The sequence below is a fragment of the Pinus tabuliformis genome, chromosome 8 (assembly GCF_031772625.1).
Source record: "Pinus tabuliformis cultivar Carrire ecotype Pingquan chromosome 8, CPIR1, whole genome shotgun sequence".
Taxonomy (NCBI): Eukaryota; Viridiplantae; Streptophyta; class Pinopsida; order Pinales; family Pinaceae; genus Pinus; species Pinus tabuliformis.
Genome location: NC_142294.1, coordinates 181,956,062 through 181,983,208, shown reverse-complemented (window position 1 = coordinate 181,983,208; position 27,147 = coordinate 181,956,062). Strand labels below are relative to the sequence as shown.

Sequence of the window (27,147 nt, the reverse complement as noted above, 5' to 3'; positions counted from 1 at the left end):
AAGGAAGAGAAGCAGAAAAGAGTGCAAAGTAGCTGGAGAAGGACGAAAGAAGTTGGGAAGACCTAATTTGAGTTTCTGGGCTATCTATCTCTCACACATGCGAAGTTTATGGGGCCAAAATTTTGTGTCTACTGCAGGTTCGAAATTCTGTTGATGGAGGCCGAAATTCTAAAGCTGGGGACTGAAATTTTGGATTGATGCTGCTACTGGAAAGCTATCACTTGGAGATTTTGAGAGGGATCATCTATTGAAGGGAAGGGTTGACTTGGTGTTTGGAGGAGGTCTTTGTTTAGGTCTAAGAGGTCTTGGATTGTCTCATCTTGATTTGAATCTACTAGTGGAAGAGTTGGATTGGATTTTCCCCTTGAAGGGGTTTTGCCTTCGCTGAGCGCCTACATCTTGTGTCTCTTGTTCTTGTGGTCTGTATATACATATAATTTGGTAATTGCTTGATGAAATATAATCTAATAAAGAAGAAAGGAAGCCAATATAATTCACAAGTAATTATCAAGAAAGAGGAATCAAACCCTAATTCCTATAACCATTGATTTCTTAATAGGGAATACCATTCACATGTTATATAATGAGTAATGCATATAATAATGATATCTAACTTCTATACAATTGATTTTCAACAAATTAGGGCACACTAGAAAAACCATAGATTACCAATATATTCCATACATTAGACATAAAGCAAAAATTTATCAAATACGAGGCTCATTTACAAGATAACATGCATGAAATAATCCATCATTGATCCAAGATAACTTCTCCAAAGACAAATAAATAACTCAACTTCAAAATTCGTTGTACATACCTTTAGGATTGGATGGCCCAGATTCAAACATATGCCCTCAACAGATGGGCGAGGGGACATATGACTATCTCAGGAAGCAGAGACATCTAGCACAATATCAGCTACACTGGTGCCTATCAGGGCTGCTTGCTGAAGACAAATCTAGGAGAAAAATTTCTCTTACGGGGTCACTCATTGGTGGTGGGTAACAAAGTTACAAGCCAATCTTAATATAGCTCAAAAACATAACAATAAATGCTAAAAAGCCCAAACGTGTGGGAAAATTATGCTCCTCCACCATGGCATCATCCTCCATAAGTGCTTAATATGCCACAAGCAGGTGACAAATGGATCATGAGTGCTCTATGCTCCAAGGAAAAGCCCAAGCACATGGGTATGCCTCCAATAGTGCCTCCAAAACCCTGACTTCATCACCAATATGCCCTATGTCACCCTTGTAAGGGAAAATGCCAGAAAGGGTGACATGGTTTTGGAAAATCAATGTATTTGTATGTTAGAGTTGATTCTCCTTAAGGTATGTTCTATGCTTAGGGCAATTTATTTCAATTTTCACAGTTAGCTCCATATCTTTTCCAGATTAGCAATCACATCAGCATTAAAGTAAACTGCAGATAGAACATAAATATAAATCGCAAAAGACAAGCCAAGACAAGAGGACACAAGATGTGGCGCTAGCCAGGGACAAACCCTAATGTGGGGAAACCCTTGATTAATTCTTCTTACATGTTCTTCAATAGTTCAACAGAGAGAGAGAGAGAGAGATAGTACGTTTACAACAGAAGTCAACACTTTGACTTATCTAGATAAGAGCATAGATCATCTCTAAGAAGATGATACATGAGATCAGTTGAAAACATGCTGCTTCAACTAATTCTCCAAGGTGACTCCTTCACCTATCGTTGTGCTGCATTTCGTCATCATGCTGCACCTCACCGCGCTGCACCATGCTGCACCCATCATCACTATGCTGCATCTCATCACGCTTCATTAATCATGACTGTACACATCACTGTATTGCATTATGTGCCATTGCTGCACCATGTTGCCATCCTGACCTATGTGTTCGCTGCATCTTCCTTGCTTGTTGTCCCTAGCATGCTTGTTGTTGCATGCTAGTTGTCCCTTGCATGCTAGTTGTAACATTTCATGCTTGGTGTATTTGCTGCTAAGTACCATACAGTTGTCCCAATGTTAGTTAGCTGACCCTTGCATGTTGCTCTCCTTCGGAGAAAAGATGCTCGGTTGTTGCGGCAGTTCCCGGCAGTTCCGGCTGTTGCCGACTGTTCCGGTAGTGCCGACTTTTTCTGCTTTTCCGGCTGTTTCGGCTTTTCCGGCTGTTTCGGCTTTTCTGGCATTTCAGGATTTTCCGGTAGTTCAGGTTTTTCCGACAGTTTCATCTTTTCTAGCAGTTTCGGCGTTTCCGGCAGTTCCGGCTTTTCTGGCAGTTCCAACTTTTTCGGCTTTTTTGGCAGTTCTAGCTTTTCTGGCTTTTCCGGTAGTTCCAGCTTTTTCGGCAGTGCCGATTTTTCTACTAAAACCCCAAGACAAGTAGAGAGAGGAAGAGATCCCAAGTGTGTTGAAATGACTTGAAGGCCACCTCTATTTATACTAAAACGTCGAGCACATGTGGGATTTATTTGGTCATTGGCCGACCTTGACGAATTGTCTTATAACGCAAATAAATTCATAACTCCATGAATACTTATCAGAATCAGATGATATTTAGATCAATCCTACACCTCTCGATGAGAGGGATCAAAGAAAAATATCAGCTACCATAGATAAGATGACCCACATGGAGTTTGGCCCTAGTTGCCAATTTTAACAACATTGCTACTGGAAAGCTGTGGCTTGGAGATTTTGACAGGGATCATCTATTGAAGGGAAGGGCTGACTTGGTGGTTGGAGGAGGTCTTTGTTTAGGTCTAAGAGGTCTTGGATTGTCTCATCTTGATTTGAATCTACTAGTGGAAGAGCTGGACCGGATTTTCCCCTTGAAGGGGTTTTGCCTTGGCTGAGCGCCTACATCTTGTGTCTCTTGTTCTTGTGGTCTTCATATACATATAATTTGGTAATTGCTTATTGAAATATAATCTAATAAAGAAGAAAGGAAGCCAATATAATTCACAAGTAATTATCAAGAAAGAGGATTCAAACCCTAATTCCTATAACCATTGATTTCTTAATAGGGAATACCATTCACATGTTATATAATGAGTAATGCATATAATAATGATATCTAACTTTTATACAATTGATTTTCAACAAATTAGGGCACACTAGAAAAATCATAGATTACCAATATATTCCATACATTAGACATAAAGCAAAAATTTATCAAATATGAGGCTCACTTACAAGATAATATGCATGAAATAATCCATCATTGATTCAAGATAACTTCTCCAAAGACAAAGAAATAACTCAAATTTAAAATTCGTTGTACATACCTTTAGGATTGGATGGCCCAGCTTCAAACATATGCCCTCGACAGATGGGGGAGGGGACATATGGCTAGCTCAGGAAGCAGAGACATCTAGCACAATATCAGCTACACTGGTGCCTATTGGGGCTGCTCGTTGAAGACAAATCTAGGAGAAATATTTCTCTTACGGGGTCACTCATTGGTGGTGGGTAACAAAGTTACAAGCCAATCTTAATATAGCTCAAAAACATAACAATAAATGCTAAAAGCCCACACATGTGGGAAAATTATGCTCCCCCACCATGACATCATCCTCCATAAGTGCTCAATATGCCACAAGCAGGTGACAAATGGATCTCGAGTGCTCTATACTCCAAGGAAAATCCCAAGCACATGGATATGCCTCCAATAGTGCCTCCAAAACCCTGACTTCCTCACCAATATGCCCTACGTCACCCTTGTAATGGAAAATGCCAGAAAGGGTGACATGGTTTTGGAAAATCAATGTATTTGTATGTTAGAGTTGATTCTCCTTACTTGATAATTACTTGTGATAATAGCTGGCCTTTTATTCTATTTATTATTACTTCTTCATCAAGCAATTACCAAACAAGAAGATCACAAGAACACAGAGAACACAAAATGTAGGCTCCAAGCCCAAGAAAATCCCCTCCAAGGGGAAAGTCGAGAAATAATTCTTCTCTTCTTATAAAATCAAATCAAAGTGAGACCTCCAAGACCCAAAGACCAAGACCTCCAACAAGCACCAAGTCAGCCCTCCAAAGTCCTTTAATCAAGTCAAAGTTTACAAAGTCAGAGATTATCAACGTCCACGAAATCTTGTCAACTCAAAGTCTCCATCGTCTACTTTAGGTCTGTAGTTCGGACTTGCAACCCGTAGCCCTGCAATTCGCACAAAGACCCTAGATCCCTCGCACGTGTGAACAAGAACAACCGAAAATCCATGCCTTCTTCTTCTTCCTTGGGTTTCTCTTCTTTCCTTGACCTTCACTCTTCTTTTCTTCTTGTCTTGTGTAGAGATTGAACTTGTCAATTATTTGTTCAAATGAGGACGAGTTTTCCTCCATTTATAGTCATCGAGAGAACATAAAGGTGCCCCAACATGGCCGACTTGTCATGGCAGGGCCAACTTGGTCTTGGAGGACAAAATGACTCTTTTTGACTAAAAAATAATAATTTTCTTTTGTTACAAAGAGTCCAAATGTGACTATAATACATGACACAATTTCTTTGACTCAACAAGTCCCAGAAGCATGAAGAACATGCTTTGACCTATACTTGAGCATGAAACCCTTGCTTTAACAAATAAAATTCTTTTTCTTTTTACATAAAGTTTACATTCTCATGATTACAAAAGTCATTATGAAGATCGAATCTAGTTACATTCTCCAACACTCCCTCTTAACTAGGGAAGTATTCATAATTCCATCATGAGGTACAAAGATTCTCAAATTGAAGTATTCTCATAAGAAGAGTCAGATTGATAAACCATCTTTAAGCTTCAACATCATAACCAACATCGTCAACATAGCAAGGCTTTGACTAACAAGCTCTACCTCTCTACTAGATCGAAGCACAATGTTGGGAGGCTTTACATGAGACGCCACACTACCTCTCAAGGCACACACCCCATCCGGATGTTCACCAAGTATGTCCTTTTAGGACTATTCTTATCTTGGATTCTTAATCCTCAAAGAATATCAGTCCTCTTTGACCACTCTTGTCTTGGATACCCCGTTCAATCCTCAAATAGCGTCGGTCCGAAACTACTTCCTATCTTGGATTCCCAATCCTTAAGGAGTTCTAGTCCCAGATGCTTAGCCAATCCTCCACTCTCCCTTCCATTGCTTTCGCTAGACTTACGACTGTTAGTGCTGGCCTAGTGCATGACACATGGAGAATATGGTGTTCATCAACATTCTCATTCAACCAGGAAAGTAATCCTCATTCCCTTCTTGATTAGGGAATAGATCCTTGCTCCCTCTCAACTAGGGAGACACAACCACAAGTCTGAGCTTGTTTTATAATACATCAACTACTTCTTCAGTGGAGATCTTCAATAGTAGCTGCAGGGTTCCTCTTATCCTTTGCATCATCATATCAAACCTGAGGATGTCAAACATTCCATCATACTTCTAAACAGGGTTTCATGGCTCCTAATAGCGTTACATTATATCAAATCACAAGTTTCCTGGATCTCGACAATTTTTATGCAACATTGTCATCAACTGAATCATTTATTTTCAAGGAGCCAAACTTTTCACAGCTACCAACACATGTCATTTTACAAGGTTCTACCTCATATTTACCAATGAGTCACGTCATCTTTCCAAAAATCAATTTTCATCCAATGCATGTGCTTTCAAATCAGATAATTGTCAATACTATATCATCAAGCAAGCTTTTCTTCCAGCCTCTTCACATGCTTTTGCAATATGTCCTACCAGGGAGCCAAGTCATATCCAAGCAAATCATCAATATCAGAGTTACCAGAACATAATAACCTCTTAGTCAAGGCATTATGTCAAATTCTATCACTTGCTCCCTCTAAAGTTAACATGCCTTCGCATGTTTTATCTTCATATTACAGTAAGGTTATGCTTCAACTTTTAATCATCAATGTGTTCCTGAAATGAACTCTTCAACTAGAAGCTTCAATATCGTCAAGGTCCTTATAGTTCCCTCTTTCCATCATCCTCATCATTAAGCACAAGTCTTGCTTTACTTTGTTCTTCCTTCTTTCTCATCTTGCTTCCATAATTTTGACAACCTACATTATGTGCCTGCAATTCTCATTAGCAAGTACAACCAAGCAAAATATGCAAGAGCATGATGTCAATCTTGTCAATCTAGGGTTTCCATGATTTCTCAAAAGTGTATTTCTAGGTTTATAGCTATAAACCCTAGATACTCCTTGACCTAACCCTTATTAGGGTTTTTAACTTTTAGTGAAAAATACCCATTTCTAGGGTTTTTGTCTTCAAGCCTGAGGTCTTAATCCAACTTTTGCTAGGGTTTAATACATACCCTATAGTCTTTCTCTCAAAACTCTTTGATACTAGAATTTCTAGATATCAAAGAACACTCAACCTGCAAACCCTAGATACCATTTCCCAAGAGCTAGGGATTCCTTAGAGGGAACAATTAGATATGGTTTCCTTTTCTAGGGTTTTCCAATCCAAGTCTCATCTAGGGTTTACGAACCCTAGATAACAAAAACCTTCAAGATGTTACAAACCTTAGATTTTCTATCATGCAAAACTTGTACAAGTATGCTTCAAAACCCTAATGCATTCATCTCTTGATCTTAAGATTTAATCTGCATATGCATCATAACATAGTTACTATCATGCTTAAGAACTATGTGCCTTTTCTCCACAAAAACAATTAGTTAAGGTTTCTATCTCTAGGATTTCTCCTTTTATTCCATATTTTGCTAGGGTTTACAAACCCTAGATGCCCAGACCTATCACTTACAAATTGTAAAGTTCTACAACCATACATAAGTAGGCTAGTTGCAAAATGCTAAATTTTAAGGTCTTCAAGATATGTTATACAAGTTTTATACAAACCCTAAAAACTTCAAAGTTATCATCCTTGCTTTATTATCATGTTGCAAAACCCTAACAAAATCATTAGATTACAAGACCATGCTTTTTCATGCTACTGTCACTAATATTTATGCAGATCCTTTTCTTGATCATCATCATAACCTTGACACATAACATGAAATGTACATAAAAATTGTACATACCTCTGCCACTTTACCTTGAAGATCCGGTTCTTTTACAAGTCCAATAAGCTTTGTTGTTCCCATATCATTGTCCGATTGTCATGTCAAGGCTTCTCATTCTTGTAGTAAATCTTGTCAGCGTTATACCTAGAATAATCTCTTGCACTTGCATTTCTCCAAGAAATTCGCTTTGTAGGTGGGTTCTTAAATTTGCAAGGCAGAGAGAATAATTCGATCTTGGTCTAGTAGCTCAAAACGAACTCACATTTTTGTAGCAACTTGAACTATTGCAACTTGTACGATAACAACCAATATTGCATGCCATCATATCACTGTTGTGACTTGTTTGACATACTATATTTGTACATTGTAGCAGCGTGGATATCATAGGACTCATATTACTTTCAGTTCATAGAAGAGGTGTCTAGAGATCTCACAATTCTTCATTGTTTGTCAATGTAGCATACTTATAGTCAAAGTTAAGGGTCATCACAATACTTCGGATTCGGGATAGGTGCCTCAGAATTTCGGACCAAGATTCTTAAACTTGCATTACAATACCTTTCACAAACTTGCACTAAAACTTGCATATATGCCAAGAAGCTTGGATCAGTCATACCACTGTTAGTCGTATGGATTTTCATCATACCGAAGCACCTTGGATCACATGCTCGGATCTCATGTCCTCAAACAAAAAGTTATTTCATATCCATTACCATGCCTTTATTGGAACTTATATTACAGTTGCATCAATTCATCAAAAAAGAACTCGTATAGTGGTCATTCAAAGCAACTCATTTATCAGACTTGTATTACTTGTTGTAGAGAATTCTCGGATCTCTATTATAAAGATCTTAGATAGGCAGAAGATAAACTTGCAACGAATAGTTCGTCTTTATTTCAAAGGGAACTCAGATTACTTGTTATGCGTAGAACAAAAACTTTTGTATGTGCTAAAATCAAAGAGGGATGGCTTCGTATGAAACTCAAATCAACCCACATTTAGACTTGTATTAGACTTTGGATTCTTCTTGTAGTAGTGACTAAAAGAGTGTTGTATTCTTTCTTCCTTTCCAAAATGCCAACAACTTGTGATCTTCTAGCCTCCTTCTACCAACCTTAGCTTTGATACCATGTTGGAAAAGCAATGTATTTGTAGGTTAGAGTTGATTCTCCTTGATAATTACTTGTGATATTAGTTGGCATTTTATTCTATTTATTATTACTTCTTCATCAAGCAATTACCAAACATGAAAATCACAAGAACACAAAGAACACAAAATATAGGCTTCAAGCCAGGGCAAAACCCCTCCAGGGGGAAAACATAGAAATAATATTTCTCATCTTAGAGAATCAAATCAAAGTGAGACCTCCAAGACCCAAAGACCAAGACCTCCTCCAAGCACCAAGTTAGGCCTCCAAAGTCCTTTAATCAAGTCAAATTTTACCAAGTCAAAGATGGTCAACCTCCATGAAATCTGGTCAACTCAAAGTCTCGACCATCCACTGCAAATTTGCAGTTCGGACCTGCAACCCTTGGCCCTGAAATTCACACAGAAGCCCTAGATCCCTCGCACGCATGAACAAGAACATTGCAAATTTCAAAATCCATGCCTTCTTCTTCTTCATTGGTTTTCCCTTCTTTCCTTGGCCTTTGCTCTTCTTTTCTTCTTCTCTTATGTAGAGATCGAACTTGTCAATTGTGTACAAATGAGGATGAGTTTTTCTCCATTTATAGTCATCAAGAGAACGAAAAGGTTTGCCCCAACAGGGTGGACTTGTCATGGAGGGGTTGACTTGGTCTAGGAGAACAAAATGACTTTTTTGACTCAAAAATAATAATTTTTTTTGTTACAAAGAGTCCAAGCGGGACTATAATACATGACAAAAGTTCTTATTTGACTCATCAAGCCCTAGAAGCATTAAGAAGATGCTTTGATCTATACTTGAGCATGAAACCCATGCTTTGACTAATTTTCTTTTTTCTTTTTATATAAATTGTACATTGTCATGATTACAAAAATCATTATGAAGACCGAATTAAGTTACATTCTCCAACACATTCTATCATCATGCTCAAGCATCGGGGTCTATTAGTGATGTGCAAACCCTTCCCTTTCTTCTCAAGGATAACCATCATCATCTGGGCTTTGGGACAAGTAACACCCATTGAACAGTGTCAAGGTTAGCTTGGGGGTGTCCTAGGTCCATTTGGGCACATCATCAATAAATCCAACGCCAAGCCTTGGTTGTTGAATTTAGGCTTCTGTGATCCATATCAAGTTTATTGAGAAATGTTTTCGGCGAAAATCACATCAAAATTCATTTGTGATGCGTTTCGAGCCAATAAGTGTGGTTCATCGTCAGGACAAGATGAAGAACCAGATCATGGCGGCAGGTTAAATAGAGAGAATAGATCAACAACGACTACATTTGACCAAGGAAACGGCTACATTGGACTGGGCAACTGGACTGGACCAAGAGATAGGGAAAATTATTTAATTAAATAATTAGTTAGTCTTTGTTAAATTTATTTTCATTTGTAACTAAATATACCGCTTATATTTACCTAAATTGAGTTTAATTAATATACTTTTTATTATTTTTAAAACTATATAGAGACCTATATTAATATTATAATAGGAAATAATAAGAAAAATTAATAAAATTTTGTTAATTAGATAGCCTAATTAGTTAGTTAATTATTTGACTTATTTATTTATTCAACCATATATATATATAATTAAATGTGTAGTAATTTCAATTTTAATTAAAAAGAATATAAATTAAAGTCTAGGGGTACTTAGGTGAGTCTAGTACCATTTGTAACCACCTCATGGTTCAACCACTCTCCTTTAGATGGGCAACGCTGCATCATCTAGGTCATAATGTTGTTTGGATTGGAGAAAACAACCTTTGGAGTGCTGCTAAATGGGATGAATATCAACTCTCGAGGGGTCTTTGCTATTCTGATAACACCACCTGAGAATGCCTCTCAAGATCAATTGGAATCAACAATGATTAGGGACAATAACTATAAATGAGTCATAGTGGGCCATATCTAATGTTTGGGGTCACAATAATACTTCACATAGAGCTTCACCTTTAAATGTCTAACTAGATTAGGACATGTAAAGAAGTCATGTCACTTGTATTAGGGATAGTTAGGTCAACAACCCTATTAGGTGTTTCCAATCCCTAGGGGGAGTGACATGTCTCTGGTTAGCCCATCAATCCATAGATGTGTGCGATAGTGATTGCTTCAGAGTGGAAAGACTTCGAGGGACAATGCCATAGCCATGTGAGTAGCTAATGGGTGTCTATAGATGTAAGGACAGAGCAATCGTGCAGACATGAGTTACTCTTTCCCATGGCCTACTTTTTCCACCCCTATAATGTGCCTTTTACTTTTTATGATTTATCTTTATTTGGGTGCATAGCTCATGAGCCCAAGCTTTCTTTTGAATTTTTCTTACCCATTTAAGATGACACGGTTATCATTCATCAGGATTGGGGCAATACAAGAGTTCCTTCCTTTTAAATGAAGCATCAAATGCTTGAGGAACTGGGTGATGGCTATGAGGGGGGTATAAGTCATGCTAGGATTTTGCCCAAGCACTAAGTAAATGTCCTAGCCATCTTTTGCATTTTTCATTTTTCTTTCATTGTGGCTTTCTTATGCTTTTCTCTTTCTTTTAGTTGCACCAACCTCCAGGGCTAAGTTTCTAGCCCCAACCCAAAGTCAAGGATGAGGATGAAGGTTTCTATTCCCAATGGCCAATGACCACCAGCCCGAATAATGGAGATGAATAAGGGGAAAGATGGAAAGTGGCAAGTATGGATTACCTTGGACATGTTACTTCATTCAATGCTTCCCTGTTAGTGCCCTTCCTAAAGGCTAAAACCCTAAGGCCTCAGAGGAGGTTCCAGTAGACTAGAGTTAATGACTAACCTTCTAGGTGAAGTGAAGGAACAAGAATATAGTTGAGATCAGTCAATTATTCAGTGTTCCCCTTGATCCATGTTAGTAGACCCATAACATTAAGTGAAAGCACATGATTGCAAAAATTGTTAAAGTACCCGCCAATGGATGACCCAAATTCCGTCAAGAAGGAATGCCTGATGGGAGAGAAATCTGACCAGAGCAAGAAGTGGAGAATCCTGGATTATGTTATGTGCTAATCATATAGGGTTGCTGGTTGGCTGGCCGTCCAAAGAGGAGAATAATTTTCTCCTACTAGTTACCCACTTTTTAGTGGGTAACATAGGTCTTATGCAAAATGATGGGTAACAGATTTGATCAGTCATATGTCAATATCATCTGTTATGTGTGATAGCATGTGCAAAGACACACTTGTGCATAATGGATAACACTAAATAGCAATTTGCTATTTTTGTATGTTAACTTAGTTGTGTGGAGCTATAACTCTATCAAAATAGGTTTATCAATGGAATGAGTAGACATAGCACAGAATGAGTTACTACTAAACATAAAAGAACTGTTAGAAACCATTTGTATACTCGTTTCCATGTCAGAAGTACCACATCAACATTTGAAACATCTGTAAGTTGAAGATAAGATATAGGAAATTAGTTGGGTAGATCTTGTGTGCGCAGTCTTAAAACATAAGGCATGGACGCATTTTGTGTGCATTGTAGTTAGTTATAAGGTTATATTGCTTTAAATGACTCATAATGAATTTTTGAATCAAATATTACCGTTTTTTAGCACAAGTTTGTTTTTAGTGATCCTCATTTGAGAAAATTTATCTTTGATAAGTTAGTTTATTTTAGGCGAGCCACAAGATTCATAAAAGGCTGAAGATCTAATCTTGTCTCCACTCTGCAGTTTTGTCAAAAAACTGTACAATGAATATATGTTTGTTTGTTTGTTTGATTTTTTTAATATCTTTTTTTTTTTATTCGTTTTTTTTTAATGTAATATCAGGAGGGAAATCGGTAACCAGAACCATACAATCAATTATCATAGCTGCATCTACGATTACATTGTGCTGCTGCTAAGAAAAACCCTCGCGGCCCCATATAATATCCCGCAAACCATACTGAACAAGGTAAGCGAGAGTTACCCCTGACGGGCTCACCCACGGGGTTTGAACCAGTGACCTTTACAAACGAGTGCCTTAACAGAACACTCAAATCACCAACAAGGCCTGCCCTGTGGGCTTATGATGGTTCTCTAGATTTAGCAGTTGTGAGTCTATAAGGCTATTAGGTGACTTCAGTTCTGCATAATGGGAGAGAAACAGTGCCCCTTGAGTGTTAGACTGTAAGCTGGAGAAACAGTATGGGCTATGTTGAGAAGAGTGTTGGTTGATAAAGTTGAAGGAGTTCTTGAATTTTTATTTATTTATTTATTTTTAATATTGAGTGAGAGATTTAAATTTGGTGTAGACATATTGGAGAGTGGCATCAATGGCCAAAGACTAGTGATGTTTCACATTTAGAAGGACAAAACCTTTTGCAATATATTTAATAATTTTTGTGAACTGTAAGATTATCAATGATGACATTTAGAAAAGATGGCAGAAACTGTTCAAGGTGCAGATTTGAAATATTGCAGATAGGAGAGAAAGATTCTATATGATTCATTTATCAAAAGATATGAGAAAATATTACATAGCATAGTCTCAACGAGGGAGTTGTACAGTGCATGTTACGTAACCCCCAAACAACCGATTACATACATATGACCTAATTCCCTCAAGTTATCATTTCTTTATACATCGTGACTTTATTACAACATATTGTAAAGTTGTGCTGCAAGGGAACATGTTTTTTGGTTTATTTTTGGTTCTCTATGACAGTTAAATATGTTTTTTGCTTCAGTGTTTGTTTACGGGGACTGAAAATTTTTGACCAATTTTAACTGTGGTGTGAATGAGTGTCAGACATCAAGGATTTGGAATGCATATTAGTGATTGTTGACAAGTTTTTTGATGCTATGGGTGTGTCCAATGAAAGTTTATACACTTGCTTAAAGCTATCCATGTTACTTTATGGTTGTAACTGTGTCTTTGAGTAATCCCTCTTGCAGCATACATAGCATTCCCCATCGGATTTGAAATTCTTAGGGTGTTGTCACATTTATTAGGAACTGGTGATACTAGCTGGTTGCTAAAAATGGTCAATACAGATGGAGATAACTCATTTGTCATTTCTGCTTTTTTAAGTATCTTTCTGTGCACTTTTCTTTAGTTTTAATTCATTGCATGAGAAAGAAGATGCAGTTAGAGCTTTGTACAGTTTTACATTTCTGTTCTTGATTTTGAAATTTATATATTGTTTTTCAGGATGCTACTGGTATTTTCTGGGACAATGATAGTTTGGCTGCTCTACTGGCCCTTGAGTTGAGAGCTGATCTTCTAATTCTTCTAAGTGATGTGGATGGCCTTTACAGTGGTCCTCCAAGTGATCCTCGCTCAAAACTTATACATACTTACGTAAAGGAGAAACATGACGAGACAATAACATTTGGTGATAAGTCTAGGGTTGGACGGGGTGGAATGACTGCTAAAGTAAAAGCTGCTTGTCATGCTGCTGAAGCTGGCATTCCAGTTGTTATTACCAGGTAAGGTTTCTGTCATCCATTCAAGTAAGGTTTCTGTTATCCATTCTTGAAGCTCCTATTAGGAATTTCTCATGAAATTTTCTTATGCTTTGTTTTATTTTTAATGTTTTAAGATGGATGGAGAGTCTTCACAACAGAGCTTTAGTGCATGCAAGAGCATTCCTGGATATTGCTTTTCCAGTTTTCTGTCTTTCAGAATCAGCACTGTTATTGAATGTCTGATGATCAGTTTTGCTATTTTTCTTTCCACTTTCCTACTTAGTGATTCATGCACTAAAGAAATCTATATATTTGAAACAGAATGATGGCTTAGGTGTTCATGATTATAGCTTGGGCAGGTACTTTTGCATAGGTCCAAGTGTCTAGGTGTGTAGAAGTCGCCCAAAGTCTCCTTAGAACACTTGCTCAAATGTGGGCAAGTTGCTAATGTAACTTAGCCTAAGTATAACTCAGGAAAAACACATAGTTATTATGTTGGCTTATTGAACTAAAGTAAACTTAGGAAAAGTAAATTAATTAATTCAGTGATTAAGTTTTAATCTCAGCCCTTGATCTCAAGTGAGGCGAGATCTAAACTTCATGATTTGAGTCTTCTTCCTCCCTGGTACATTCTTCTTTAAATATTGGAAGTTCTTCATCTTTAGAGTCCATCAGGAGGTCCTTTGATTTCTTAAATGCAATGCTTTCATCAAATATCACATCTTAGCCTAAGTTACCGGATCCGGCACAGGCAGGAGGAGTATTGCCGGATCCACGGATCTGAACCGGATCCGGATCCGGATACTCCAAAAATACGGTTAAAATACGTATTTTTTAAATAGACGGTTTTTGGAAACGGACAACCTTTACAGGATACGGATCCCGCACGGGATTTTTTGTTGCGGGCTTACCACTGCACGCAGCACGCACACCTTGCTGGGCCCCCTGCACGCAGCACGCAGTGTTATTCACGCCCGCACACAGTATTATTCACGGCAAGGGTTTAACTGTTCAAAATAATATGCAGTACATTGAAGGCTCTACAATGGCCGATGATAAACGGAGGGTTGAGATCCACGATGCCGCAGATCACGTAGATTGGATTCACGAATTCTGTTATATATTAAAGTAACATTTTCAAAAATTCAGTGAATCTTGAATAAATATGCAAACGTGGAAAATGAAATCCCATTTTTAATGTATATGTTGCACCTGTCATATTCAGATTCAGTTTTATCTTGCGTCATACTTTCTCTTCCTCTGTCTTGAGTTAAGGAGTTTTTTAATGACAATCCTGCTATTAAGTAAAAATAATAATATTTTTTTTATTTTCAAATATTAAATTTTGATTTTTTTAAAGAGTATTAATAAGATTCCTGAACAAAAATTCGCTGGCCGGCTGGACGAGATTGTGACCTCGATCTAACTCCTAAATTTTCGGTCACTGTCGTTGGATTTGCTACAAACTGATGGCAATGTGGGGATTGCTGGCGCGCGGAATTATAATTTGTAACTTCTGTTTCAATCAGATTAACATCATCTCCCAGATTCGCAACGGCTCTCTGTAATTAAATTTTTAACATTCATTTATTGTTATCAGTTATATAGCCGCATAGCGTAGTGTTATGTTAATATATGCACATATTAATATTTAATATATTAGTTATCAGTTATATAGCCGCATAGCGTAGGGTAATATATGTTATATATAAATATAACAATGATATTCATATATTTATATATATATGTTACATAATAATAACAGTTATATTAATATATTTATATATTAATGTTTAATATATCATAATATATGTTATATAACAGTTATATTTAACGAAAGTTATATATTACCCTCACTGGTAGCTAACTGAAATGTAAAAAAATATATACCCTCCACCAAAGTATAAATATGTGGTTTTTTTATAAATGTCTAGTCACATAAATTAATGTGGTTATTAAAATTTAAAAAATATTATTATATTTTTTTGTATTTGACGTATTAAAATTTAAAATATATTATTATATTTTTTGTACTTGACGTATTAAAATTTAAAATATATTATTATATTTTTTGTACTTGACGTATCCTTGCCGTATCCGGATCCTGGATTTTCAAAAAACTAGCGAATCCGGATCCGAATCCGTATCCGTATCCGAATCCTGGTAACTTAGATCTTAGCTAACTTCTATTCAGTGCCCTTCCTTTATGTAGATCCTATATGCCTTTGGAGTATTAATGTAGTCAATGTTGTAACTTTTTCCGACACCCTTGAAAGTTACAAATTTTTTGAAATCTGTCAGTTTATTCCCTAACACAATTCTGAGACATAAAGGTGCATATACTGCTTTTTGGGTTATTTTAATATTGAGTTTATTTTTAAATAAATTTAATTTTTAAAAAAATAAAAAATTATATTTTTTTATAAAACGTTTTTTATTTTATTTAAAATATATTAATTTTGTGTAAAATTATTGGGTCCATAACCCATCTCTAAGTAAGACTCATGTTACATATGCTTTCGAAGTCTACAAACCCATCAAAGTCGTCAGCCAAGTCAAAAAATCAAATTAGATTTGTGTCCCCACCCCGCACTCAATCATTAATCTTTTCTAATCTTCATGCCTCGAGATATGTGAAAAATTAAATGAATGGTTATTGATGGATTTCGGGGGGTGGGTGGGGGTCTTGCCTATTCAACCTTTAACCTACCCCCCGGAAAAGTTGTTTTCACTTTTACCATGTTTTACAGCTGTTAGTTTCTAGTCCATTTCAGACCCCCCTTCTCCTAAACCACTTACTACCTATCCTCACCCCAGGAAACCATTATTCGTATTGATTTAAATTTTATGAAATGTGGCGGGAAAGGAGATAAAGGAAATTTCATATATTTGTGAAATGAGTTTACGGATGGGAGGCTAATTAAAAATGAAACTAAGGTAAACGAGACTGAAGTAAAAGAAGACTACAGGTGTGCAATGAGGTTACAGGTGAAAGTAAAAGGAGGCCGAGTAAAAACGAAATTTTACAGAGAAAAAAACATGGTTTTTGCTATAGTATAAAGAGGAGAAATGCACGAGACATAAATTTGGATAAATATTTATCCAAAAATTTTACAGGAGTAAAAAGGCAGAGTAAAAAAGTACTTTACCAACTATGGCAAAACAAGACATGGTTTTCAAAATCCACAGGAAGGAAATCAATCAATGGTTTTTATAAATATGTTTATGAATTGTATTTATTCATAAATATATATATTCAGGGCAAAACAAGACATGGTTTTTAAAATTCATGGGAAGGAAATCAGTCATTGGTTTCTATAAATATGTTTATGAATTTTATTTATTCATCTATATATAAATTCAGGGGAAAAAAAGACATAGATTTCAAAACAAGGCATGATTTCAAACAATGGATGGATTTATGGGATGCAATTATTTGAGGAGATATTTTGAGAACTTCATTTATGAAATTCATGAAAATAGATAAATATGAAATTTACACGTTTAAGAAAAATATTTTCTTCCCAAATGTTTTACGACAATGGTGAAGCACTTTAAAAAGTGACATAAAATCTTTGGTCAATTCAAGCATTGGAGATTCAAAGGACACCTAGCAAAAAATATTAGTCAACTAGATTATAGACATGATTTTAGCATTTGAAGGAGGAAGATCAACAATTATTCTTATTCAGATTTTTAGAGGTAAAGATATCATCGTTCAAAGGACACCTAGCAATAGAAGATGAACAAACTGGGATCAAAGTGTAGTTTTCCAGCAAATAGTTTAAGCAGCTCAAAAGTGCAAGGCAAAAGACTTGCAAACAACTCCAAGTTTCCAACAAATAAATTAGAGATATTATTTTACTTTTAGTTATTGTTCAAGATTTTATTCCGGAAATATTGTAACAGTTTAGGAGAGATTTATTCTATATATTGTTTCATATGTAATGTAAAAGGGTTGGCTTTTGATGCCAAAACCCTGTCACTTTGTAAAGATTTTATTACAGAAATCCTAATTGCAATATTGATCCAGGTGGATGTTGGTGGCCACCCACCTATCGCACTTGGACCCCCACAACTACCTCTTTTAGTTTTTCAATTTCCTTAATTGTAGCACAATTTACTATTTTTAGTAGTTTTTTCGGGTCCTGAACTTCCAGAGCCGTTTTGAGGCCCTAAACGACGTTTTTTGGGAAATTTGGGAGCAACATGGGTCTATGGACCAATGTTGCTCTTCCCAAAGTTGTAGTGCTCGGATAGATTTTTCTAACGAGCTATTGTTTGCGTCAAATGGAGATCGGGTGCCAAAGTTACGACACCGGGGAATTGATGTACCAATTTACCCAAAACGGGGCCCACAATTTGGCGTTTCATCTCCTAGGGTTAGGTTTTTGGATGTTTAGAGTTTTCCATTGTTTCTCAACAATAAATAGGCCTTTGAGCCTCATTGTAACACAATTCAGAGGCATGTAGCCACCACATCTCTTCTCAGAGATAAGCTACCATCGCCCTAGCTAGTTTATTTCCATTTTTGTTTGTAAGCATATTTCAGTATTTTACGTTAATGAAATGAAGTATTATTTCCGCTGCATCTCAGTATCTATGGTTATATCTGTAGTTTGTTGCGTTCATGTTTAAATCTGGATCAGTGGTATCAGAGCGGTCTGTTTTTTCTCTGTTTTTCTTTGCATGTCACCAACGAGGTCGGGATATAAGGAGTTAGGGCTTGAACTGGTCGAACCTTTGCAAGAACAGCCTCGAAAATCTCGACGGCCTCCCATGGCGGATGAAAAGAAAGACGAGGGGGTAGGAGATCCTATCAAAATCTTGCTCAAAGAAGCCCTTGAGCGACAAAGGAACGCGGTGATGGACAACTTTGCCCAGATCCTTTAGCGACTACCCAGAGGTGACGCATTAGCTTCCAACAGCTACTCTGGAAACGCCACACCCTTTAAGGTACAAGTTAATTTTGAAATCCCCATCTTCGAGGGTCAAATGGACACAGGTGCCGTAGATAAATGGTTAAATCTGCTAGAAGGGTATTTTTCTGTTCATGACTTTCCCAGTCGGGAAAAGATTATTTTCGCTCTTCTCAAAGTAGCTCCCCATGTTAAGGACTGGTGGGAAACCTACTGCGAGTAGAAGGATGAAAGTACGGGCTCACTATTTTCAGCCGCACCCACTTGGAATTCATTTCGGGATGCCATCAAGGAGTAGTACTACCTTATCAAAAGCTATGAGGACAAATACATAAAGTGGACCATGTTGCGGCAGGGAAGGGACCAAGATGTGCCGGAGTTCACAAACATTTTTCATACCCTTTGCACACAGTTGGGTATCAAGGATTCTGAGCTGCATTTGGTACTCAAATACCGCAACTGCTTACACAGATACATCTAGGAAGAGATGGAGTTCCTTAACATCTCCTCGCTCGGCACGGCGTACTGATACGCTGTCAAAATTGAGCAGAAGTTCAAACAAAAGAAGCGAGACTTTGGATCTACGAATCTGAAGCAAGGGAAAGGCTTCCCCAAATCGCAGAACCAAGGACAAAGCCAAGACGGGGCAACCCAAGACAACTCGTCGAAGCCACAAGAAAAGAACAACACCATGAAGTCCAAGAAGGACACAGGAAAGTGGTGTGAGTTCCATAAGAGCCCCACTCACAACACAGTCAATGTCGAACCAAGCAGTCGTTGGTGGCCGAGTTGAAGGCTTCCGAATCAGATGCATGTTCCAACTCTGAGTCAAAACCTGACAAGGGGAATGGCAAAATGAAGCAGATCATTGACGCGGAGCCCAGTGCCACTATTGCCACCGCCAAGATCCAGAAGAATGAGCTCGAAGATCCAGAGGGGGAGCGCCTTTTCCACTCACAAATGTGGGTGAAGGGTTCGCCGCTACAATTCATTGTCGATAGTGGCAACCAAAAGAACCTCATTTCAGTAGAGGTCGTAAAGCAGTTGGGCCTACCGACTACACCACACCCGCGCCGTACAGTACCGGGTGGCTTCACCATGGACGAGATCTCTGACTCTGCCAGCAGTGCCGCCTTCCCTACAACATCAAGCCCTTCACAGATGAGGTATTGTGTGATGTTGCACCTCTTGATGTTTGTGATGTATTATTAGGCCAACCATACTTGTGGAGGCGACATGCTGTGTATGAGTCAAGGCCTCGTGCTGTTATTATCACTTTGGGTAATTCATTATACAGTATACCGGAGGTAGCCCCACCTACCACCACTTCTTTGATCATTGCTAAGAAAGGCAACAAGCTCATCTCCTAGACTAGAAAATTCATTTTCTGTCTGGTTCGCTCCCAAAGTAAGGGGAATATCGTCGCCACATCCATGACCTCCGCGAAGGGTTCCTCCACGCAGCAGCAGCAACAAAGGGATACGGTCATGACAGAACACATGAACAACTTCTCCTCACCCGTAGGGGTACCACATAGGTTTCAAGTGGGCGACAAAGTTTTGTTACATTTGCAGAAAGAATGCCTTACAAGAGCCCATCAGAAGCTCAAATCATTTCGACATCGTCCTTACAGCATTACCAAGGTTGTGGGAAACAATGCTTTGGAGCACAACATTCCTCCATTCCTTCGCTTGCACCGAGCATTCAATGTGGAACGCCCTTGACCATGCTTCCCACCATTATTGGACACGTCAGAGATTGTAGAACAACTCACCAGGGACCAAGTTCAACAGATGGAGGAACTCAACGCAATGGGGACCATTGCTTCCTAAGGGGGGAGGAATGACCCAGGTGGATGTTGGTGGCCACCCACCTATCCCACTTGGACCCCCACAACTGTCTCTTTCAGTTTTTCAGTTTCCTTAATTGTAGCACAAGTTTTTTGGGTCCTGAACTTCCAGAGCCATTTTGAGGCCCTAAACGACGTTTTTGGGAAATTTGGGAGAACATGGGTCTATGACCAATGTTGTTTCTCCCAAAGTTGTAGTGCTCGGATAGATCTTTCTAACGAGCTATTGTAGGCGTCAAACGCAGATCGGGTGCCAAAGTTACGACCTCGGGAAATTGATGTACCAATTTACCTAAAACGGGGCCCAAAATTTGGCGTTTCATCTCCTAGGGTTAGGTTTTTGGATGTTTAGGGTTTTCCATTGTTTCTTAACAATAAATAGGCCTTCGAGCCTCATTGTAACATAGTTCAGAGGCATGTAGCCGCCACATCTCTTCTCAGAGATAAGTTATCATCGCACTAGCTGGTTTATTTCCATTTCTGTTTGTAAGCATATTTTAGTATTTTACATTAATGAAATGAAGTATTATTTCTGCTGCATCTCAGTATTTATGGTTATCTTTGTAATTTGTTGCGTTCCTGTTTAAATCCGGATCAAGTATTCTAGCTCTAGTTCTTGACAAAAATTGTGTTACCTGTATGTTTTTCTAGTGCTTTCATACCTTATTTTTTGTACATGTTTAAAGTAACATAAGAGATATGGGTAAGAATAGATTGTGTGTCAATCTCTTTGAAATCCCTTGCAAAGTTATAATCATTTAAAGAGATTAATTAACTAGACTGTTTGTCTTGGTTAATTCCTCTACATCTATTAATTGTTGCCTTCTGTCATCTTTTGAATGTGTTTTGTTTGGCTGTAGAAATCTTCTACACACATCCATTCTATTTGGTTGATTAAGTATTCAGTATGACCACTTAATTATCATGAATTCCCTTATATTATTTTGTCAAATTCTTTAAAAATCATGTTATTCTGTCAAATTGGATGCTGGCACTTTGACCAAGGACTCTGCAAGAGAGGGATTTATTCATAAACAGAGATTGGACAATCATTAGCAACCACCCAAAATAAATCATAAATCTGGTCATTGTGCTTCATAGGCTGTTGTCCAGTGACAGTGAACAACGTTAAACAAAGCCTCGTAACAATTGAGGGAGCCCCCTCTGGTTCAAGGGCCAACTTGAACCTAAAGACTGGTCGAGTTGGTTTCTCGGCGTAGTTTTGCAGCCAAGAACTACCTACGAGAAACAAGTAGAACATTTCGTCGTTGCCATGGAATGAATTGACGAAGAAATTTTTCCCTGGGTCACAATTAGATCTACTCTTTGCTGGTGAACAAAGACTAGATAGTTGATATTGGTTGCATTGCTTTCACCTGGTGACTCCACTTTGTCATATGGCGATTCCATTGGTTTCCAGATTCAATTGGTTCAAAATGATAAGTGCATCCCTGGCTATGATAATAGCATGCAACTACAAGTTTTTTCTTCTTCATAGCAATGGTAGCATTCAGTAGCATATTTCTCTTCCTATCTACTGTGATTAGAAAATTCAGAAACTTACAGAAGATGTAGCTTTCAAATTTTAGTTGTAAGTATTAGTTATCTATGGAGTTTTTCTCTCATATTGTAAATAGTTTTTACATATTCAGCTACATGCAAAGTGATCTGCCGGTTAATGCACTTCCCACTTGGTTACATTGGAAATTTGATTACACCTAACGGTGCAGATTTTCAGTTCAGTTAGGTAGACACTATGTGGGATTGAATTAGTTATTTTCAAATTCAGTGTGCAGTGGATCAATGAGTTTGCAGATTATGGATTAATGCAGTAGATCAACAATTGTTTTAGCTTGTGTTTCAAGTTTGTAGTATGAAGTTTAGTTTGGTTGAGTACAATTACTTCCAAGGGATTGAAAGGAGTAAATTTATTGTTGATTGACTTATTAACTCCATAGCCCAATGAATTAGGCACTGTTGTGCTTATTTCCACTCGCAGTGTTAGTTGTTTCACTCCAGCAATTTGCAGTTTTCAGATTTCAGCATGGTTACAATTCACAGTCATAGGTTGTAGTTTGCAGTTGCAGGATATTCAAATGACAGGATTGATTCATGGGGAATGGTTATAGTTTTACATGATTTCAGATGAATGGTTGATGGTTTTAAAGTATGACTCCATGCCCAACAATCAAGGCAACTGATCTACTAGTTCTCTACGTCCCACAGGAGGAAGCAATCCCCAGTTGGAGCTGATGTTGTAACTTTTTCTGATGCCCTTGAAAGTTACAATCTTTTTTGAAATCTGTCAGTTTATTCCCTAACACAATTATGAGGTATAAAAGTGCATATACTACTTCTTGGGGTTTTTAATATTGAGTTTAATTTTTAAATAAATTAAATTTTATAAGAAATAAAAAAATAAAAATATTAATTTTGTGTAAAATTATTGGGTCCATAACTCATCTCTAAGTCAGACTCATGTTACATACGCCTTCGAAGTCTACAAACTCATCAAAGTCGTCAGCCAGGTCAAAAAGTCAAATAGATTTGTGTCCCCACCCCGCAATCAATCTTTAAATTTTTCTAATCTTCATGCCTCGAGATATGTGAAAAATTAAATGAATGGGGCTTGCCTATTCAACCTTTAACCAACCTCCCCACTCCAAAAAGTTGTTTTCACTTTTACCATGTTTTACAGCTGTCAATTTTTAGTTCATTTCAGACCCCCCCCTTCTCTTCTAAACCACTTACTACCTATCCCCCCCAGAAAACTATTATTCGTATTGATTTAAATTTTATGAAATGTGGCGGGAAAGGAGATAAAGGAAATTTCATATATTTATGAAATGAGTTTACGGATGGGAGGCTAATTAAAAATGACACTGAAGTAAAAGAAGACTTACAGGTGTGAAATGAGGTTACAGGTGAAAGTAAAAGGAGGCTGAGTAAAAACGAAATTTTACATAGAAAAAAACATGTTTTTTGCTATGTTATAAAGAGGAGAAATGCATGGGACATAAATTTGGATAAATACTTATCCAAAAAATTTATAGGAGTAAAAGGGCAAAGTAAAAAAATACTTTACCAACCATGGCAAACCAAGACGTGGTTTTTAAAATCCATGGGAAGGAAATCAATCAATGGTTTTTATAAATATGTCTATGAATTTTATTTATTCATAAATATATAAATTCATGGCAAAACAAGACATGGTTTTTAAAATCCATGGGAAGGAAATCAGTCAATGGTTTTTATAAATATGTTTATGAATTTTTTTATTCATAAATACATAAATTCAGGGCACAACAAGACATAGATTTCCAAACAAGACATGATCTTCTGATGTCAAGGAACAATGAAAGCTAAATTGCATCCATAAAGAAAGAACTGAGGAGAGGTTTTGACATGACAAATTTAGGCTATGTTCACTACTATCTTGGTATTGAGGTAACTCAACATCCGAACTTTATATTCCTCTCTCAAAAGAAGTACATTGGAGATCTGTTGAACAAGTTCGACATGGCTAAGTGCAATCTTTGACTACTCTAATGGAACAGAACTTAAAGCTCACATCTACTGAAGGAAAAGAATTTGAGGATGCAACAAAGTACAAACAACTCGCAGGAAGTCTCAACTACTTGACCACTACTAAACTGGACAATTCATTTGTTGTTGCAGTCCTCTCCAGGTTTATGCAAAAGCCTCGTGATGGTCACCGGTCTGCTGCAAAAAGAGTTCTAAAGTACTTGAAGGGAACTCAAGACTTTGGACTTGTTGTCGCCTAAAGTGTACACCAAGGGAAACAACGCTCAGGGCAGGGGCTGTCACTTTGATCTCTGCCCACTCCGTTCTAGCTATCTCCTAGGCAAGCTAAGGGGGGTAGTCCCTAAAGGTGAGAGGTGAAGGATGAGGGGAAACTTGTTTGGAACTAACAAGTTCTAGGAGATACACTTAGTTATCTTATGAACTTGATTATAATTAATATGCAAATGTGATGTTTCATCCCTTAGGGACCATCTCTCGAGTGTATAACACATCTATCTGAAATAACTTATAACAACAGATTATTACAGCAGTAAATCTGCCCCTTAACTTCTATATGTTTGTTAAATCACTTACCAAAATCTGCTCAATATTATGTCAAATCAGCATGCATGAAACTACTCAACCATGCATATAACATAAGTTGAAATTCGACCTTTCTAAATATCATCTATGGAAGTTGAGAAGTGGTGACTCGGCTCTGAGGATGGTACGCGCTCGTGAAGGCCTAGGTTAACCTAGGGTTTCTACCAGATCTCTGCAGAATACCGTCACGGTCTCAGACAGGCGCACTGTACACCCTTCACCGTAGCTGTCAACACCCGTCGCTTTCGGATTTCGACCTGTGGACAGGATGGACGACAACTTGGAGTTGGAGGCAGTTGATTATTCGGAGGAGCCTTTCCCGGACAGAGTCATCTTTGATAACCCTAATTTCTCTTCAGCCCCTCCGATTGTTTCGTCTTCGCCGTTTGCTGGACCGGAATCGTCTCATCGACCTCCCGTTATTCCCCTTTCGCGGCTCAGCTCTGCCCCTCCCCTCATCGGGTCGCCTCCTATCGAATCCCCTAACTTTGATGTTCCCCCTCTCCCCGGGCACTCTCCATATTCTATCTCCCCACACCCCCCCTCGCCCTCCTTTGACCCGCTTTCATCTGCCTTTTTTGCTGCTCCTTCTGTCAACCCTCCGGTCTCCGCCGCGGCGCATACCTCATCTGCTGGTACCCGTCCATCTGGGTGTTTCGAGACACCTGCTGTAAAGGTTAAACCTGCTAAACCCTTCCCACAGGAAGGCGTTCCTAATCCCCTGGTGGACCACCCATCTGCTCCCCGTACCAGCAAAAGGAAGTCGAAGTGCATCAAGGCTACCTCAAAGGATATCACCATCAGGTTTGGAGCGAATTCGGTAATAGGAGAGTTTGCAATCATGGCAAACACCGTGCTGGTAGGGCATGTACGGGGTAGGGCATATTCGGCAAAACGGCTGACTCAATGGGTAAAGGAGATTTGGGGGGGTTTGCTCATTGATCTACCTGAAGTACATGTCTTGCCTAGAGGCTGGTTCTCTTTACATTTCTCAAAGGAGAGTTACACGAACCTGGTACTGGCCAGGTACTGGCACATTGAGATGGCTCCGGTTCTCCTCAAAAGGTGGAGCCCCCTGTTTGACCCCGAACATGAACAAATTGGAGCTGGACCGATTTGGGTGCGCTTGCCGGGACTTCCACTACAGTTCTGGGGTGAAGAAGTCTTCATCAGGATTGGCAATGCACTGGGCACTTATCTTGATCACGACCGCACATTCGTGGAATCAAGAAGCAGGACCCTCGCGCGTATATTGGTTCACTTGGATACTCGTGAAGGGTTGGAGGAAAAGATCACTCTTCAGTGGGGGAGATACATCAGAGTATAGATACTGGACTACGAGGGAGTACCGTTCCGTTGCAGGCGATGCCACAAGGTCGGGCATCTCTTCAAAGACTGTCCACTCAACCGAAAAGCGGAGGACTCCCCGAAGAGCACTCCTGCACCTTCCAGGGCTGCTTCACCGATTTCCTCGCGCCCCATTCCTACTGGCCAGTCTCCGGTGGCATCCTCACCAGCGGTCGAACCTGGACACAGGCACTCCTCGCCGCCGATGACCAGGGCTCGCTCAGCAGCTGAAGCTGGTACAGCCTCGGGTACTCCCCTGCACCCTCCTCTCTCTTCTATTGATCATATTATTAATGATTCTGGTGCATCATTACAGACATCTATGGCTCATTGTTCTATGTCATCCCCTCCCCTCATTGCCACCACTGGTCCCTCTCTACTCTTTCCCTCCTCATCATCGTCTCCCCGGCCATCCTCAGAGGCCTCCCCTTCTCATCCTTACTTCCTTCGATCCAGATCACATTCCAAAGTTTTGTCAGCCCAGTCCGGTCTTGGTATCTCTGAGTCGGGTGCCGGCCCCTTGCCTACCAGAGGCAGGAAATCTGATCTTTCTAAGGCTATTAAGAAAGCAGGGGCAGAGGTAATCTCTGGTCGTCAATCTACCATTGATGGGGTCCTTAGAGCAGGATATACCCTGCGTAGCGTTCCCCCATGAAGTGTTTATCTTATAACTGCAGAGGGTTGGCTAGTTCCTCCAAGAATCTAGCCATGAGGCATCTCATAGAGATTGAATCTATCGATATCATTATGCTACAAGAGACTCTTTCCTCGACCGATCAAATCTCCCATACCCTGCAATCATTGACCCCGGGATGGTCTTATATTGCCCTCGATGCTGCTGGTCGATCCGGTGGTCTGGCCATTGGAGTTAACCCTCGTACCATTAAGGTTAATGCAACTTGGGGGGGACCCGGTTACCTGGGTCTGGATATATTCACTGCTGATCTGGGCATGAATCTCTGGATTGTGAACGTTTACGCCCCTTGTAATCAAAGAGAACAATTTTGGCAGCGACTCTTACATCTCTCCCTCATGGATGAGAAGCAGACTATAATCGGCGGAGATCTCAATTTTTCTTTAGGTTTCAGGGAATCATGGGGATCGGCGGCACAAATCGACTCTATCACAGATTACATGACTAACCTGTTAGAGCAGACAAATTTTGTGGATATCCCCATGCATAAACTTCTTCCTACCTGGAGGAACAGGAGGGTGGGCGATGCTACATTGGCTCGCAGACTTGACAGATTCATCATGAAGGATATGCTCCTTCATCGGTTGCATCATTACAAGCAATGGGTGGGCACGGGAGGCATTTCGGATCACGCGCCTATATA

At 38.8% G+C, this 27,147-nt stretch overlaps 1 protein-coding gene across 2 annotated transcripts in view; it reads left to right on the top strand.

Moving 5' to 3' along the window:
- LOC149234725 (delta-1-pyrroline-5-carboxylate synthase-like) overlaps positions 1-27,147 on the top strand; it is a 290,923-nt gene that overhangs the window by 110,675 nt on the left and 153,101 nt on the right. For both annotated transcript variants that reach the window (XM_089371914.1, XM_089371915.1), the window contains one exon: positions 13,311-13,588. In XM_089371914.1, coding sequence (XP_089228040.1) covers positions 13,311-13,588 — 278 coding nt within the window. The remainder of the gene's footprint in view (positions 1-13,310; positions 13,589-27,147) is intronic.